This window comes from Pimephales promelas, chromosome 24 (assembly GCF_988280905.1).
Source record: "Pimephales promelas chromosome 24, fPimPro1.hap1.1, whole genome shotgun sequence".
NCBI classification, from domain to species: domain Eukaryota; kingdom Metazoa; phylum Chordata; class Actinopteri; order Cypriniformes; family Leuciscidae; genus Pimephales; species Pimephales promelas.
Genome location: NC_142792.1, coordinates 9,669,325 through 9,687,967, shown reverse-complemented (window position 1 = coordinate 9,687,967; position 18,643 = coordinate 9,669,325). Strand labels below are relative to the sequence as shown.

Here is an 18,643-nt window from a genome sequence, read left to right as displayed (position 1 = left end):
ATTTATATTTGCCTTGCATTTATTCACAGCAAAATAATGTAAAACTAAATGTGTGTGTGTGTGTGTGTATATGTATATATATATATATATATATATATATATATATATTGGGGGCAATGTGTTCTTCAAAGAGAAGGGGTTAAAGAAACGTCTTCATATATTTTGGCACATCACATGAAAAACTAAGGTGAACTACAAGGTAGTGGGCATTCATGGTGAACATGATGGCTTCAATTTACTTATTAGATTATATATAGTTTTCATTGAAGGGGGTTTTGTTAGTCCCTTTTGAATTTGATTAAGAGATTTATTTACATCCGTTCAAAACAAATACTGCAATGCTATAATAACTATCAAGAGTTTGTATTTTTGTAAGATCGCTCATATATTATTATTACGTTATACAATAATACATTATACATAAATAATCATGGAAATTAAGTCGTATTTCTTTCAATGAAAAATAACAACAAAATAAATAAATATCCTGGATTTGTGTACATCAAAAGTCGGAAGAACCACCAAATGGCCAAGTGTGACGTAGTTTTGACGTTTCCATGGCGCCAGCAGGACAAGCTGTGGTTGGACTAACGTTTATGTCAGATTAAAAAACGCTCCATATCGCAAACTATGTTTTGCTGTCGTTATGACGTCAATAATACTACCAGTTAACAATGAGGTATTGCTATATTAAAAGATATTACACCTTTACCGAGATCCTAACCCTAACCTTGTAGTGTAACTACACACTTCAATGAACTACAATTTACAGCGCCCGTCCCAGTGACACAACGATAGAGGCTCATGGGTAATATAGTTTTAAAACGTTTTGTTATGGAATTAAATAAATACAATCTTTAATGAACAAAAGTACATCTAAATATGTTAATTAAGCTAATCTCTTCGACATATTTGAGATTCAGACTAAAATGTGGTATTTCACTGTGAGCACTTTTTAAAATGCTTTTGTAACACCTTTCCATGTATGCCAGACATCTCTGTTCAACATTATGTATTAAACATAACAAAAATAATTGTCCTACCAATTTTCACTTCTATACGCTTATCAGACTTTGCATTTGCAGACTTTGCAGAGTGTTTTTTTTTTTTTTTTTTTTTTTTTTTTGCTTTTCCAGGGGTGCTACAGGACCCCTGAGGGAGGAAGGGCGGATATAGCTACTCTCTTCATCATGGACAACAAACTGTATTGAGTCACATTTATATCTGCACATATTCCCCACCTTTTCTATATTTATATATGCTTGTGTTTGGTTTTTGATCTGCACTCGTAACACAAAAATACAGTAATATTTTACAAATGTTTTAAAATAGACTTTTCAGAATTGCTAAAACACTAACCCCGTTTACAGACAACAACTCAAAATTGTTCACTTATTTCTAATTGATGAGATCAAACCAATTGCACATAATACAAGTCAGTTCAGAGTTCCAAAATTGATTTAAAATGTTGCACTGAATGTTGATACAAACAATGGATGGTAACAATATAAGAGGGAGAGTATGTGAAATAGGTGGTGAACAAAGAGGAAGAGGAGGAGGATGAGAAAGAGCAGAGCAAGGTGTGGAGAATGTTTTAAAGGCTGGATCTGCTTTAGCGATTTTCCTTTTGCCTGAGATGACATTGTCTGTGATGTGGCCAAGGTCTTCCGGCCGGACCAACATGAAGACATGATGTTGAGGCAGAATCACTCTCTCACTGACCATGATTTTGCAATAATTCTTCTGAGTGTACATTTCTGTTTACACACGTTTTGATAATAATAGTCTAATAATACAATAATATAACAATACACTTTTGAATATACCATGTAAACACTGCTGTTCTAAATCTAAAGCTTTTTGGTCTTTCATAGGCTTATATCTACATTTCAATACAATGTTCTACAGTGAGAGTAATCTGCTGAGAGGGGTAACAAGTACGCGTAAACACCAATGCAATGTAGAAACAGAAATTATATATTAGGCCAAACATTACTATTGTATACATAGCATACAACAAAACTATAAACATGTACATAAGCAATGTTTGCACATGTGAGGAGTGTGTGTAATGTTTGCACATGTGAGGAGTGTGTGTAATGTTTGCACATGTGAGGAGTGTGTGTGTGACCTGGTGAATAACTAAGTGTAGCATTTTGATTGGTTGTGTCTTTGTGTTTTAGCTATCTTGTGTAGCTATCTTATTTTTAAGAGAATTGTGTGTAGTGTTTTGAAAAAAAAAAGTGTTTTATGCAATTGAAAACTGAGTCAAAAGCTGAGAAATAACGTATGGTTTGAAGATTTGGCATATAGTTTTGCACTTTGAGTGAGAGGTTTCAAAAATCATGTGACATGAAAAGATTTTGTGTGTAGGCAGTTGGTAAAAACTGTAACATGCTTTTGATTTAGGCTTTTTTCACGGTAACCTTTTTGTCTTTTGCAGTTGTCTTTTACTGTATTTTCACAGTATGCAAAACAGTGCTGAAGACATTCAATACTATATAATATTCGGTAACAATATGCATTTTACATTCCCGTTACCCATGTACATACTATATACTAATTATAGTAAATACAATCACTGGGTAATAACTATGTTCTAACCCTGAACCTACCACTAGCCCATGTACTTACCTTATATTAGCCAGTACTTTCTAGGTAAGTACACTGTAAGTACAGTACTGTAAAAGGAAGCATTAACCTATATTCAGTACAATTCTATACTTGCAGTGCTTACAGTACACAATTTATTCACCTTGTCATTATTATACTTTTTAACGTAATTGCAAAAACAAAATGACTTAGTTGCGATACATTTCTTTCTGGTAACTGCGTGTTTTGGATTCTGTTCTTAATTTTTTTTTTTTTATCTATTGTATAACAAATGATCTGTAGTGATCATGATAATGATTATTCCTCCTCATCATTATGGTTTTCCTCCTCATAATCTGCTTCTTCCATGTCACTAAACAGGTTTCAATGGGCTTTATGCACAGCTGCACTACTTCCTGAATATCAGTCAGCTCCTTGTTTCCTGTCTGCCATTATTGGCCAAATTGATTAATTCAGGTGTGCTTGACCTCAGTAGTCATGGCAACAATAATCAGACACACCTGAATTAATCAATTTGGCCAATAATGGCAGACAGGAAATAAGGAGCTGGCTGAAGTTCAGGAAGTAGTGCAGCTGGGCATAAAGCCAATTGTTATACAGCACCCTACAGTTCAACTAATGAAAGTTACTATACCTCACAGTACAGTACTTTAATTAATGCAATTACATTCCACCACTGACTGGTTTAAGAGGCATGCATGTACACATTTCTATGTATGTGAAAGAAGAGGTTACACTTTGGTTTTATTTATATGGTGATAAATAGCAGATTTTATTACATGCTTTATATTCATAGTTAAGGCTATTGTCCAAGTATAAAAGGTGTTACAGTCTTGTAGATTACAGTCCATCATCAGAAATGTCATCGTCACTGTCGTACTCATCAGATGATGCATTGTCCAAAAAGCTGATGTTCTCTGCTCCAGACAAAACTTGGAGGTAACAGTCTCTTGCATGCACCTTCATTTCTCTGATTTGATGCCGCTTTCTGAGGATGATGCTGTGCAGACCTTTCAAACCCTCTCCACTTAGATCACATTGCGAATCTTAAAAGAGGAACACAAGAATATAATACCAGCCTTAGAAACGTTATAAACAGTCATCATTGTTGTGTGTATATTTATTAGGGCCCCCTAATAGCAATCTTTTGTCGGTGCAACCCTATGGCTATAGCCTGGTTGAAACCAGACCATTCATTCATAATTGAGTTATGGTCTGGCAAAGCATCATAGACAAATCATTTCCAGAGGGGCGTCACCAACGGACATCGCGGATAGACCTAAAACCAATCAGAGTGATGAAGGAGATGACGTATGCAGAGCGGCGGAGAAACATCTCCGAGTGTTGTTCTTTGCTCGGTTTTTAACACAAAGGAAACGTTCAAAGCGCTTAAAACAGACACGATAGCTGATTCGAATGAGTGATTTGACAGCGGCACCCAACTTTATAATGTAGGCTACAAAATCTGCTTCAAAATCCTAGCGCTGTTGTCATCGTGTAAAGCCCGCCCCAACGTTTCTGATTGGTGCCACGATTTCGACGGATTGGAAATGAGCTTGAATGAGCTCTTTGCCAGACTAACTTTCAGAGCAAATCTAAATTTGCCGGAAGTTGTATGGGTTTTCCCAGGCTACTATGGTTATGTAATTTATAACAAATACATAATATAGAGTGTCTCACTTGAAAATAAGCAGGACAGCTCTCTGAGGGTATCAGAACGAGCTGAGAGAGATTTCCAATGGTGGTCCATCTCTGCAACAAGAATCTTCTGCTCCTCCTCAAGCCTTCTTACTGACATGATGATGTCAAAAGCTCTTCTCTTTGTCCTTAGATCGACAGAGTCTGGAATGCATTTATGATAAATAAACAAATCATTAGTTTTAAACATCAACCTTCAAAGACCCTCTAAAATAGTATGGGGTTGCAGAATAACATTTGAAGTCATTATGTATCAGATTTGTCAGTAGCAGTCAACAGTCTAGTGTACATACCACTGTGTGGGAGCTGCCATGGCCAAGCTGTCTCACCAGACAAAATGGTGTCTAGGCAAAGAGTTTCTGTGATTGGAACCATTCTGTTGTATTTCTCCACAACAGATGTCAGGATTCCCTTCTCCTCCCTGATCTTGCGGCGGATTCTGGCTCGACCTTTGTTGCCATCGTTATCTTTATAGAGACGCTGGGAACGTCTCTTGATACTGGCTACCAGCACCTCAATTCTGCTGGCCAGGGCATCAGCATCATTCGTAGTTGTTGTTGCTGTTGTTGCTGCTGAGAAGAAATAGGTGTGGTTTGCACTTTACAATACCAGTAACAATTACAATTATTTGTGACTAAATGTACAGTATTACAAGTAATCATTTCCTTACCGTCAGCCCAATCCTTTACATCATTCACCCAGTCTTCCAATTGGCTCGCTGTCACTGTCAATTGGGCTTTCATGGTCTCTAGGTTTTGTAACTGGCTTTGCAGAGATTTTGTGGTCTACAATAACAAACAGTAGTTAGAAACAAGAACCAAATGTTCGATGCACAGCTTCATACACTGCTAACATGCAATACTGAACATCTAAAATTAATTCTACTGATGTCATTACCTTTTGATATCGGCGGGTCAGTGAGATTGCCAAATTGTTAACCTTTTGCTGATTCCAGCGCATGGCCATGAGAGTGAGCATGTCTGTGCGTCCTGCAAAGACAGAAAATAAGATGTTACCATATTCCTCCAAATTAGTATATAAGGATGTACCTAGTGCAGTATGTCACCTTACCTGCTTTTGACATATGTTTTGTGGTCACTGCAATCCTAGAGAGGAAGGCATTGCACTGTTCCACCTCCTCCCCCAGTGTTAGACCAGCCCCATCCTGATATGCCCCACTCCATTTCACCTGGTTAAGAATAATAAAAATTAAAAAAAAAAACAATAAAAAAAAAACAAAAAAAAAAAAAAAACAGATGTTTGTAGATTTAGATAATACAATTATATCATATAGCAACATTTCCTTACCTCACATTTAAAATCATGGGCTTTGGCATGAAATACCGAAAGGAAAGGCTTCATGTTCAGAAGGTGCTGGAGCTCTGGACAGCTTTTCGCAACTCTTTGGAGGTAGGGCCAATATTTGCAGGTCACATCCATGCAAAAAAAAGTGATTTGCCTACTGGCCAGCTTTTCTTGCAGGTACAGGGGATAGGCAAAAATTTCCCCCCTATACATATTTAAGGCAGAGAGCAGGACACCGTGCCGACACACCGCAAGCTCCAATCCCTCCTCGTCTACCTTGCTGGCAGATCTTTGTGAGGTCTCTCTGGCTGCTGACCACTCACCTCCACAAACACCTCTTCCACTGACCTACAATAAGAAAAATGGTGGATGAAAATAAGACTCTCATAAACAAACTCTTCGGAAAGAGGTTTTACAAAATTTTACATGTTTGGTTGTGTTGTGAATGTGGTCCACAAATCTTTTCACGTCTTCATCCTTGGCAATGAAGACGTCTTCAAAGATGGCCTGTTCCTCAGATCTAAAAAAATAAAAAACAACAATTGGTGATGGATAACAATTTATGATAACTTATAATCTGAGATTTCTTGGTTCACACATTAAAGAGTTATGTTTTCCTATTAATACAAACAATGTGATACACAGTTTGGAGTACCTAGCAGCATTCTTGAAACGATAATGCTTGCGGTTTCCATCAACTGAAACTGCAAGCATTTCAGGGGTGCACGCAGGACAGTTAAAGGGTTCTTCCTTGCACATATTGTCCAACTCAAATCGCACAGCCTCCCACTCAAAAAAACTTTTCAGAAAACTGTCCGCTGAGATCTTGCCAGTCTATTAAAAACAAGGAAACCAACAGCTAATAATGTACAACAAATAAATTAGCATCAAACAGTTTATCAAACCACAACTCAACAAATATCAACAACACTGCAGGATAGATAAATTAAGTACTCACACGACCAAAGCGGACAGTTCGCTGATTCAGCATTCTTAAAAATGCTTGGCAGGACAGTCCTGGTGCCGCCATCTTCATTTCTTCAAATGAAAAAAATACATCTGTGGCATAAACTGTGGCAAATTGAAGGGTTGCAGGCCAGTAGTCACTTCTGTTTAGGTCAGCGACTCCAGAAGTCCAAGTGGCTTGGCATGCCTCACAAATTAACTCGGGCATGCTTAGATCATGTCGTCCTGGAAATATCAAAAACACATCCACTGTAATGTAAACCAGGATTTGTGTTCTTTGTACAATTTATACATTACTTTAAAAGTTTTATATCAATGTCAAACTTGTAGGTAGTCACGTATGGATATATATTTATTTTTTAAGATGCTTCTTAAACAGGACAAAATAAAGTTCTTCACATTCTTACCATTCATTGTGACCACAGCAACAGTCTTTCCTGGACTAACCCTCAATGACTCTGGTGAGCAACCACAGATTTTGTCAGGCATCTCCACAGGTACAAGCCGGACTGAAAAAGAACATATGGTACAATTGAATTATGATCAATTTGTATTGACTGAGATTGTAATAGATCAATGGCAATGAAGAAAATCCAAGATAAAACAATAATGGAAAAAAGGCATAATTTAAATAATAAAGCTTATGAGCTTAACTATTCTGAAAATTATACAAATGTTGAACACAAACCAGAACTTACCACAATGGGAAAGAGCCATATCCACCACGTAAGTTGTTGGAGGCAATGGTTGGAAGAATCCAGCAGTCATGGCATCTCTGTTGTGAAGAACATGTCTGGTGTGCATGCTGACGTCACATTCAGCACAGAAGAAGGGACGTGGTCTACAGTCACAACACCGGACAGCCGCTGGATTGCTCCCACACTGTTGGCAGATGTGTGTTGCCACATGTTCCCTTTCCGCAGCCGTGTTTACCAGGCGGGGTCTCTCTGCCCTCCACCTCTCTGAAAAGAGACTTTGTCTTTTGCTCCAGTTTGAGGAAGCCAGAAGAGGATCTCTTGGGGTTTCAAGAGGTGATGCTTCATCACCAGAGAATTCACTTAGTGAGTGTTGGAGATCTTGTAGAAAACACTCTGTAAATGATATGGAATATTAAAAAAATTCATTCCATGTATGTGTGTATATATATATATATATATATATATATATATATATATATATATATATATATATATATATATATATATATATATATATATATTTTTTAACAATATTAAAGTGTACTCAATTTGGCTGTGAAAGGATCAGTATTCTACCAAAGTTTAAAGTAGAAACATTTATTTACATTCTAACCCACTGTCATAAATGTCATAAATATCATATATATATATATATATATATATATATATACATATATATACAAGGGCTAATGGTGACACAATGAAGTACACACCAACAGTCTCTGGAGTAAAGGCCACCTCACAGTTAGGGTCAGGAGCAATGAAGGGAGGATCAGTCTTCCGAATGTGATCAGCTGTAGAGGATAAAAACAACACAAATCAACATTTATAACTTGTCCCAATGCCTGGTTGCCCACCTAAAATGGTGCAAGCTCACTGTTTAACATAGAGCTAGAGAGAAATATTAGTACACTTATTTTCCAAACCCTAATGGGGAAAGTCCAATTACTATTGGTTATCTGCATATAAGGTGTCATATAGATGATGACAGCAAATATGAATCCTTATATAGAAGCAGATTAAAAAGAAACACGTTGGTTGGCAATTGACAACACACTCTGAAGAATAAAGTGTTTCAAACACAGCCTTGCCAAGACCAATAACTTGAAAGAGATTAAGTATGATAGTAACCAGGCTATCTCATTTGACGTTATATTAACCATTTTGACAAGAATGCCTGACAATGTCAATACAGCCCACAATTAAACTATTTTTTATGCTTTGCAGAAATATCTAATATTAACCTGAATGTGTCTTTCACTTAATCCAAGACTAATGATATCTTTCATTAATCTACTTTTTATGCAAAAAATCAAATGACTGATTCTGGGTTGACTGTTTCCCTGCCATATTACGCTATACATGTATTGTAACATATACACTCATAAGTGGTTAAACAATCTACAATATATCTTGAATGAAAAACAATACTGACCCTTATCTGAATGATTCCTGCTTGATCTTGGCCTCGCATGAACGATATTTCCAGTATTGTCTCTTTTTCTCCAAACCACCCTCGGTTCAGGTGTCTTTACTGGTGCTGCTGCTGCTGCCTCCTCTTCCTGCAGCTCATCAAGAAGGTCATCAAGACTTTGGAGCTCATCTTTCAGTTCTTGGTCATCAACCAAGTTATCCAAGATCATGAGATGATCTTGGATTTCTGAATCACTCTTGGACATTGTGATGGGCAGAAACACAAACAGACAGAAAGACTCACAACGAAGAGATGACAGACAAACAAATAAATGTAGAGAGAGAGAGAGAGAGAGAGAGAGAGAGAGAGAGAGAGAGAGAGAGAGAGAGCTAGAGAGAGACTGATAAGTGCAGATTAACAAGACAGACGTGGCTCTTAAAAGTGCCTTTGTTTGTGTGTGTGTTTTGTGTGTATGTGTGTAAGAATAAAACTCGTTTTAGAAGCTGCCAATTTTGAGGGTCCTAAAGAAAAAACAGAATTGAACATTTTACACCAGTATTCTCTTCATCTGTGTTGCCAGAATGAGCTATATTTTATGTGATATTCATTGTATACAGTTCAATAAACTAGAATTTAATATTGTTAATGACATTTTAGAAAATAATTAGACAAGAAATGTTGTCTAAAATTAAATTATATATAATTCATATACGAATCAGTCAATAAGTTATGATATAATTACTTATTACATTAATTATACATTAATTATACGATTTGTTTGGGTGTTAATTATATAATTTTGCGTGGATTTTAAACAAATAGGCTGTAAAACAAACCAATCTGGCAACACCGTTCTTCATCTGAACATTTATAATGTTGAATAACAGTTGTGTGCTAATGTAATACTGAAAACCTTAAAATCTCCACTAGTATTGCCTTACATGATTATTTCATAGGATTATATGCAACAAAATTTGACAAAAACTTTAATTCAATTAACTTTGCTGGCCTGCACATTTGCAGCATCAAGCTATATTTTCATATTGTCTCTTTCCATCATTTACTGTCAAAATAAATTGCCACCTTACACATCTAAAGGTTCTAAACACAACTTCTTGTCCTAATTCAATAGTTTTTGATGTGTACATTTAAGAATAGTATCCATCTCAAATTAACTCTTCTACTTACCGAGTGGAAAATCGCAATGGACCTCGGGATCGCACCATACAGTGACGTCAGCGTTATTAATTTAGATGATTTAAAAAAAATACAAATTTAAATTAAAAAACATTATAAATTTTATATAAACATTATATATATATTTATTAACATAAACAAAACTCCGATAAAAATACGTTATCCTGCATGCTCTAAAGCACGTGTACATCATGGATGCCAGTAACATTAACCTTCGACAAGAAAACGCTTAAACTGCTTACTTGCACACGCCGTGGAGCGTTGTTAAACTCACCGTTAAATGCCTTTCTACATGCAGTTTAACGTTGATTTGGTTAAACTCCCCTCTGAATGCCGCTTTACCTGCAGTTGAGTGTTGTTAAACTCACCGATGAATGGTTGTACAACACAATGAGCGTTGTTAAACTCATCGATGAATGCGGTTGCACATGAAGCCGCTAAACCTTTGCGGAGACTGAGGGCACTTTGAAATCAGATTGTGAGGGTTTTTAAACATGTAGAAACAGTTGGATCACCACCACTATACTAGCCCCGGCATAGATCATTATTGTAGCCTATTCATTTTTATTGCAGTCTCGACTCTCGACCCATTCGCAGCAGACCATTGCGGTGAGCTTACCCAAGACGTCAAATTTCAACGCTACAGGCTCCGGTTGAGAGAACTATAGAAGTCTATCGGATTACCCTGCACGTTGAAAAATGACGACAAAGGTATACCCAGTGCGTCAAGAAATGACGCCAAGGGGTCCTGCCCAAGCGTCCATATGTGACGAGTTGGGGTGTGAGAATGTGTTGCTCATTCTCACTACAGCAAACAAATGTTGCTGATTACCACTGATGGCGTCACACCTCTTTCGAAATATTTTGTTGTCAAAACCATTGAAATTGTGCTGTCAGTAAAAACACTTTTCACAATGGACAGCCAAGCTAATTGGACCAAAAGGAATTGAGAGAGATTTTGATGAGCTGAACACAATGTTCTTGTTTTATTAGAAACTGTAGGCCTGATATGGACAAGATGTACCACCTGAAGTTTGAAAGTTTACAGGTAAGACTCAGCCTACAAAATAAACTGATTGATGAACATGAGAGACTTCTTTCAAAAACATTAAAAATCTTACCGACCCCCAAACTTTTGAACTCAAACCCCAGTTTGTCACAATGGACGGTTTCAGTGTTCTCAGTCATTAACATCGCCATCTTTCTGCTTACCGCCGTACTGCCGACTTTTCATCCAATGCATTCTCAAATCATCTTTCCTGGTTCAATACCTCCCCAGACCCCCAGCATGCAATCAAGTGTTTTCTGAATCACTCAGCCCACCGCCTGATAAATTATTCAACTGGATATAAGTAGACACTAAAAATTTAATGATTTGCCAAGTTGGATTCTGTAGAACAAACCCGAATACGAAGACAGGATCGATGTGGCCATGATCTTCATATTTTACTATAACTGCACAGCCGGGTTGTTTTAATAAAAGCCTTTTGAAATATTGGCCCTTATAAGCAGATTTACTGATTTGTAATACTGAAGCAGATGAATAAAAACTCGGTTGAAAGTGATATATACATGTTCAGGTGAAAGCCGTGTTCCTATGATGCATTAACAAGCTGAATAGTAAGAGTCAGAATCACTGTATAAAGCTGCATAAATAATCAACCCGATCACACTAAATGCGTCTCTATAGCACGCAGTGCATTTATCGTGCAATTTATACGCGAAAATTAGTTTTCACGTGCATCGGATACACATGGGTTGGTTAGGTTTAGTAGTGGTGTGGGGTGCGTGTGTATTACACGCAATTGTATCAAATGCACACGAAAACTGCGTATCATATGCCCGTAAAAACTCATTTTCGCATATAAATTGCACGCTAAAACACAACACGTGCTATTGAGACGCATTTCATCATCTTGGAAATTAAAGGTAAATTTAGATTTAATATGGGCCGGGGTTGTGATTCACACACCTGCAGTGTGAATTTCTCTTTCTACACACACACACACACACACAAACGTATTTCAAAACTCGAAATAGTTATAACATGACCAGATAAATGTAAATATATTTAGTGATAATTTTTATGATTTCTTGCATTATATACTTTTGACTTTGCATTAACTTTATATTTGATGCGGATTCAGATTGAAATTGATACTTTCATTAATTTGACATAAATATGTGATTTATTTCTTATTAAAAAATTTTTTTTAAATTGAAACGTTGCTACTTAATGAATTGGTAGATTTTCACCTTCACAAGTTGCAGGTTTGTTTTGGTATTTAAAAAAACATAGCTCTCAAGCTCATTTGAAATGAATCTAGGTTATTGGAATACTGACCATGTTTAGTGTCAAGCAGAGCATAGAAATATCATAATATTGATAAAAGTAAAGGTCTGAACTGAGGTATCCTGTTCTTTAGACTGTGGTATTGGAAATCTATGGCATTTCATTACACCATATTACCTGTAAATCTCTACTACTCCAGACACTGGATGATATTAGCACAGAATGTACCATATGATGGTCAGTAATGGATGTGGCAATGTTAAAGGGGTGGTTTACTGCTTTTTTTCTTTATGGGGTTCTTTATGGGGTTGTGTTTATGGGGTTCAATATAACATGTATTCATGCTTTTTCTTTTTTAAAAGTCTTATTTTTCATAAATTTCACCTTTATTGTCATTTGAAGGACTGGTTTACATCCTGAGTCAATGAAATCACTCCCTCAGAAACAGGCAATGGGCTCAGATTGGTTAGTTTGGGCTGGTGTGTTGTGATTGGCTAAACTGTGTAGTGCACGTTGTCCGGATACTTTCCTTTATGGGCGAAAGTTGCATAAGTGTTCCTGTCACATGTACATAATGGTGTCGATACTGCACTCATCAGTCGATACTGCACTCATCTGTCGATACTCTGGCTCATCAGTATGAGCCAGAATCAGACCCAGAAAACAGCGATGAAGAGAGGCAAGTAGAACCTCACCATGCACACACGGCTCTTACTAAACGTTTCTGAATGATAATTTGCTACATTTTTTAAATTTATACACGTTTCACGTTTTACACAATAGCATCTAACTGTCTGGCTACTATATTACACAAACAGCGTTGGCTTTGGTATATGTATATATATGAAAAATACATTTACAAAATTAGTACATATACATATTCACGACCAAAATGTTTGTACGCATTTGTCGTAAACACAAAATGGCATAACTAAGTGGATATAAAGCCAATTTCCCGCCAATTTTCCAGGATCAACGCTCTGTGTGAAAGGCATACATGTTTGCGCACAAGTTTGACTGACAGTTCCCTTTATTTTCCCTGCCCAATCCATTTCTCCCTTCTTCCACCAAAATCAGCAATATCTCAGGTGCCTGGTTACAAACAGCACACTCTTTATCACCAATGTCGTCACTTCCTCTCACCTGCGAACTTATGCAGAGGTGCAAATCAAGCAACAAATGCAAAGTGAAACTGCAGCCCTACATGGATCAATGGCCAATTTTTGTAAACCTAAACACGTAGCTCCAGAGTCAATTATAAAAAGGACAAGACATGCCCACCCTCAAGAGCCTGGCCTTCAGACCACATTCCACCTTACATTCCCTCCTGCAATGTTACGTCAGCACATCCTCCATCCAAAAACAACACCAAACACCTCTTCCACACAACAACACAGTGACTGTGCAAAAGCAAATGCTGGTGACGCAGTGAGAAATGGCCCTGCTCATCTTTTTTTACACTAATAAGGGCGTTTGTGCTTCCATGCTTTGTATTCAAAATTGCCCTTTGTTTTAAAAGCTTAAATAATGATGTATGCAGTCAAATATGCTGTAAATATAATTGTGCATGCAGAACAGATTTGGTCAACACTCTCGAAAGCAAGAAACGGCTGACAAATAAGGTGCTGAGCGCAAGAGCTCTCTTCTGGATCAGCAAGTCAACACTCACTGTGAATCAATAAGAGAAACAGAGCTTACTTTCCCCATTTATTACTCCAAGAGGCGATAAATTACAGAACAGCACTTCACACCACAGCTAATAAGTTCAAAACAAGGGAGTTAGCAACTTTCCAAGGCATTATCATATTCTGCTTCAAATCCGTGCTATTGACATAATTGGCCAGCTGAAAACTGTGGCAATCCACGCATTCAGTGCCATGTCAGCCGAACTGCATGCAAAGAGACAGTAATAAGGTCTCCGGTGAATTCAACCTGTGAGAGAGCTGCCCTATAGGATCCATCATTTTGAGCTTCACAGTAAGCAGAATTGCAGAGGTAAATGCCCTGTAGGTGTGTGTGTTTGTGTTGAATCAGCGCAGTCTCATTCCAAGACGTCATATATATGACGTCTTGGGACGTCTTTTGACCATACGTCAACATCCACCTTTTTAGGGTACCCTTAAACGTCAGTTAGATGACGTTCTCGGATCCTAACCCTTCCCCAGACCTAAACCTACCCCGTCACCTAACCGACGTTACAGGTAAAGCGTCAGTTGTATGACGGCCCGGGATCGTCATGTAACCGACGTTTAAGGGTACCCTAAAAAGACGGATGTTGATGTATGGTCAAAAGACGACCCAAGACGTCAGTTATATGACTTCTTGGGATGAGACTACTTGTATATAGTCACTTCACAATGAGTTTGTGATGGTCTTTTCTTCCCTGTGACGTATCTGAGTGAAACGGCTTGTCGAACAAGAAAAAAAAAATGTAGGCCTCCAGTAAACACATCAGACAAGAGACGTCTGCAAGGGCATTAAAATGCATTAAAATAAAAATAATAGGCTAATGATGATGATGTGCATGGATAAATTATTTATTATAAATACTGGAATATTCCATAAAAATTAAGAATAATTTTCACATAAAAATAAATAAAATTCTGGATGTTTTATGTGGTCTCAGAAATTGGGACCCCACTATCCTGTCCCATTCAGAGCAAAGCTTTAGTGCGGGGGCCAGGGGGATTGATGTGGACTATTTGAACAGACCATTATGTCGTTCTTTCTTTCTTTCCCTCTCACTTTTAGCCCCCTCGCTCTTCCTCCATGCCCTGTCATTACTTGCAGAGCAAGAAATGTCACAGTGGGGCACTGATGTCAGAGTGGTACAGTCCCCTCCTGAGCGTTAAATTAAGCATTCACACCAAAGAGAGACAGAGAATGACCCTTTTAGTTCTACTCTTGACATGTTATACTAGACCACACGGTCCCATCTGCAGATCTTTCATTCTGTTCCGTCCCACTCTTACGAACCAAATCTTATAGTCTACCACTGAAAGTACCTTTAAAATTGAGCAAATCAACTTTTAATTGATTGAGGAATGGTTTTGTCTCTCTCTTCCTATATAGGTTTCTACAGTATATGGTTGTTATTAATGTGTTCTGTGGTTTTTACCACATAGGTTGCTGGTTGCTTAGTGCATTCAAGTTATGTCCGAAAGATTATACAAGTCGACTGCGCATAAACACCACCGCAAAGTCATAATTATGAGTGGAAAACTGTATTTGTTTAAAATAAACGAAATTGTCTTTTTTTTATTGACTTAAAATTTTATATAGCCTATATTAAAAAAAACTAGTCAAATTGCATGCACAGAATACAGTACGATAGAATATTTAACAATTCAGTTTATACCACCGTCATGTATAATGAAAACATAAAAAAGCAAAAACACACCTGTGCATTCTTTACATTTTGTAGAAATGTTAATTAAAAAAAAAATTTAGACGGAATTTTTTATAGAAAAGGTGGGTATGTCTCTATTGATTTGAATGTGTCTGGCGTCATATTACGATTTCCCAAATAGATACAAACTTCTCAGGACCTGAAGTCAGAACCCACCCCTCATGTCTTATTTTCTGGTCCTTAGAAATTACTCTGGTTGCTCATTTAAATCTGTGAGTTATCTCTTTTATCGTTTAGCAGGTGAACATCATCTGGTTGCCTTAAAAATCACAGAACATCAACAGGTTGCATGATTTGGCATCACTATATTTTTTTTTAACAAAAATCCCTACCCCTTTTATATATATATATATATATATATATATATATATATATATATATATATATATATATATATATATATATATATTGTGTGTGATGTTAGCAAATCAGAAAGCAGAGGAAGGAGAAAGGTAGCAGGTTCTCCAATCTCAGTTCCTCCTCAGTTTCGGTTGACAACTGCAAAACACCTTGGCCCCCTTTCTGACATGTGACAAAGACACCATACGCAAAGTATTTTCGCCCTTTGCGAATGAGAGATCATTTTTGCACCTGCTCGCCACAGGACTTGCGGGGGAGGAAGGCACAGACGGAGAGGGGGGAGAAAGCGGAGGGAGCATAGAACGGAGGAAGAGAGGGAGAGATAATAGCAGATGAGAAGCAGGCATGGCAACAGGTTACGAGGGCAAAGCAAAAGGTGCCGATATCTTAATGGTTCAGTAAATTGGCTGTTTGCTACACATCAGCCCCCAGACAGACACTCAGCGCCACAGGGCCTCCCAGAAAACACAGCAGAACAACAGAGAATTCTCCTAATTATGAGCTGATTGCACTGACAGCAATCCGTGCTCTGATTACAGCTGGAATAAATTATACAAACCTCTATGGTTAAAGGGCTTGGGTTATTTCTGGTTTCATTCCTTCATTCCCCACCGCAGATAAGGCCTGTGTTTGGCAAAGATCACACTTAATGGCTGATTTGGTGAGGCCCACATTTTGTGTTGCCATTTTTATATTGTTTTAATTTTTAATCATAAATGTGAACAGTCCTTTTCGTTTGGCAGTTTGACCAATGAAACAGTTATGTCTGTCAAATGCAAGACAAAATAAAAAGTGCTTGAATCAACATGAAATTATGAGAATTATATCTAAGAAGATATTCAGGGAGCCCTACAACTGGGTTCTCTGAATTTTTTACTTCAAGGCCCCCATTGTCAAAGGCAATATTTGAATGCCCATACAACAAAATGTGAATATTCATTATAAATAATAGCAATCATCATAATTCTGCAGTTGAAGTTTATTTGATGGTGAAATATTTTGTCCTAAATTAACATCCAAATGTTGAAATTATTAAAACTTGATAAAAGTGACTTAAATAGTCTCAGAGTGTACAGTCTCAGTCAAGTCAAGTCACCTTTATAAAGGCTAGCGCATTTTACAATACAGATTGACTTGAAGCAGCTTTGCAGTGACAACAGGAAAATAATGCAACAAAGTTCTAATGTTTCTAGAAGAAAATAGCGTCATAGTCCTGCTTAAGCAAGTTCAGTGATGGTTCATTTTTGTTGTAAAAAAGTTATTAATTTAGTTCATTTATAGCTGCTCTGGAGAAAACTGTGATGTCATTGTCCAGCTCAGGTCAGTTCTCATAAAATGGTGTCAATGCAGGCATATCAATAACATTGTTGAATATTAAAATGTTCCCAAACAAGCAAGCAAGGCTACCGTGGCAAGGAACCAAAATTCCATCAGGTGACAGAATGGAGAAGAGTGTTTTGGCCTGGTGTAGCCAATAATAAGAAACGCACACTGTTTTCTCAGTTCACTGCATTAGTGGGTTTAACTCTGAGAAGGCAAAAACAAACTGTGACTAGTCTCTTGGTCTATCCTTGCCATGTAAGTGAGTGAAGCGTCCATTATTCCTCCCTCTGTGACTTCAACTCATGAGCTCCTCACTGGCCAGACAATTACCATGAATTATCTTCACTTCCAGACAATCAATTAAGAGAATTATTGAACTCCTCTGAAACCTTATCGGTTCTCCCCAGCAGGGCAGCAGTGAAGATAGATCGCAGATTGTGAAACCTCTAAAGACTGACTCTTTATCACTTTGCGTAGGCTACTACTACCACATGGGCCTGCAGTCACTCTGCCACAACAGGCTGAACTAAACAACCTTTAAACTAGTAAAGCTTTATGCAATAAACTAAAGTGGACTTCAGGTCCGCTGCCAACAACAAAAGATGCCTCAGTGGATTGAAATTATATCTAGGCTATTATACAATTTCCCCAGTGATTAAAGGGCATTTTTAATACAGTAGCTTGCCTTGCATTAACTGGATTAGACGCAGACAATAACCAAATTAAATACACTGTAGAAAGCTATAGTTTGAGTCTTGGAGTAATGTGACATTCAGTTAAACACAAGCAAAAGCACAATGTTGTCATTTCAATCGCATGCACCGTCATTCAAACAGCAACTAAAAAATGATCATTTACTGCCATCTAGTGATGCACATAAATCAAACGGTGAAAAGATTTGTGATACCATATTGCCCTCTTATGGATGTTTTTAATCTCAACAAAGGACATTTAACTCTTTTATCGTTTTGTCTCATCTCAAGACTCATAACAACTTTTTAACGAAAAAAAAAAAATCTAAATTACTCACCAAATGTAAGATTTTTATAGATAAAACGAGGTATCCACACGTAGTCCTTCCCTTCACACGCACGATCAAAATTCATTAATTGGAAACAGGTGTATGAGTTGTTGTTTTTTTGAGAACTTTTATTTTGCATTAGTTTTCATTTTTAATGTCTCGTAGAAAATCAAGAAGCCAAGTAAAAAACGTAATAAAAAATTAATAAAAGCAATGTAGTTTAATAAGTGTACACGAAAAACAGGATGTTTTACCATCATCCATTATCTTTGAATTATTCTGACATTAGAGAAAACATTTTATGAATATTAACAATAAAACAGATTTAATTCCAGAGTAAAATAAA

The 18,643-nt window shown here is 37.2% G+C and overlaps 1 protein-coding gene across 6 annotated transcripts; it reads right to left on the bottom strand.

The window, feature by feature from the left end:
• Positions 1 to 3,229: 3,229 nt before the first annotated feature.
• Positions 3,230 to 10,450, bottom strand: LOC120493018 (uncharacterized). 6 transcript variants are annotated; one of them, XM_089126819.1, is made up of 15 exons: positions 9,883 to 10,449; positions 8,716 to 9,215; positions 7,994 to 8,074; positions 7,281 to 7,673; positions 6,990 to 7,091; positions 6,575 to 6,807; positions 6,272 to 6,450; positions 6,043 to 6,136; positions 5,620 to 5,964; positions 5,383 to 5,500; positions 5,209 to 5,300; positions 4,982 to 5,096; positions 4,605 to 4,883; positions 4,294 to 4,455; positions 3,414 to 3,659 (listed from the first exon to the last, which is right to left on the bottom strand). In XM_089126819.1, exons 2-15 carry the CDS (start codon positions 8,957 to 8,959, stop codon positions 3,454 to 3,456), a joined length of 2,643 nt encoding a protein of 880 aa, XP_088982945.1. In that variant the 5' UTR covers positions 8,960 to 9,215; positions 9,883 to 10,449; the 3' UTR covers positions 3,414 to 3,453. The 6 variants fall into 6 exon arrangements, with proteins under 6 accessions (XP_088982948.1, XP_088982947.1, XP_088982945.1 ...); XM_089126822.1 differs by having other exon boundaries at positions 3,230 to 3,659; positions 4,605 to 4,880; positions 5,251 to 5,300; positions 8,716 to 10,450; XM_089126821.1 differs by having other exon boundaries at positions 3,231 to 3,659; positions 5,251 to 5,300; positions 8,716 to 10,450.
• Between the last annotated feature and the right edge of the window lie 8,193 nt (positions 10,451 to 18,643).

Coding starts and splice junctions, on each gene's coding strand:
- LOC120493018 (XM_089126818.1), bottom strand. CDS start 8,959: ATGTCCAAGAGTGATTCAGAAATCCAAGATCATCTCATGATCTTGGAT. Junction 6,137..6,271: donor CGTTTCAAGAATGCTGCTAG/GTACTCCAAACT, acceptor TTATTTTTTTAG/ATCTGAGGAACAGGCCATCT. Junction 5,965..6,042: donor TTCACAACACAACCAAACAT/GTAAAATTTTGT, acceptor TTCTTATTGTAG/GTCAGTGGAAGAGGTGTTTG.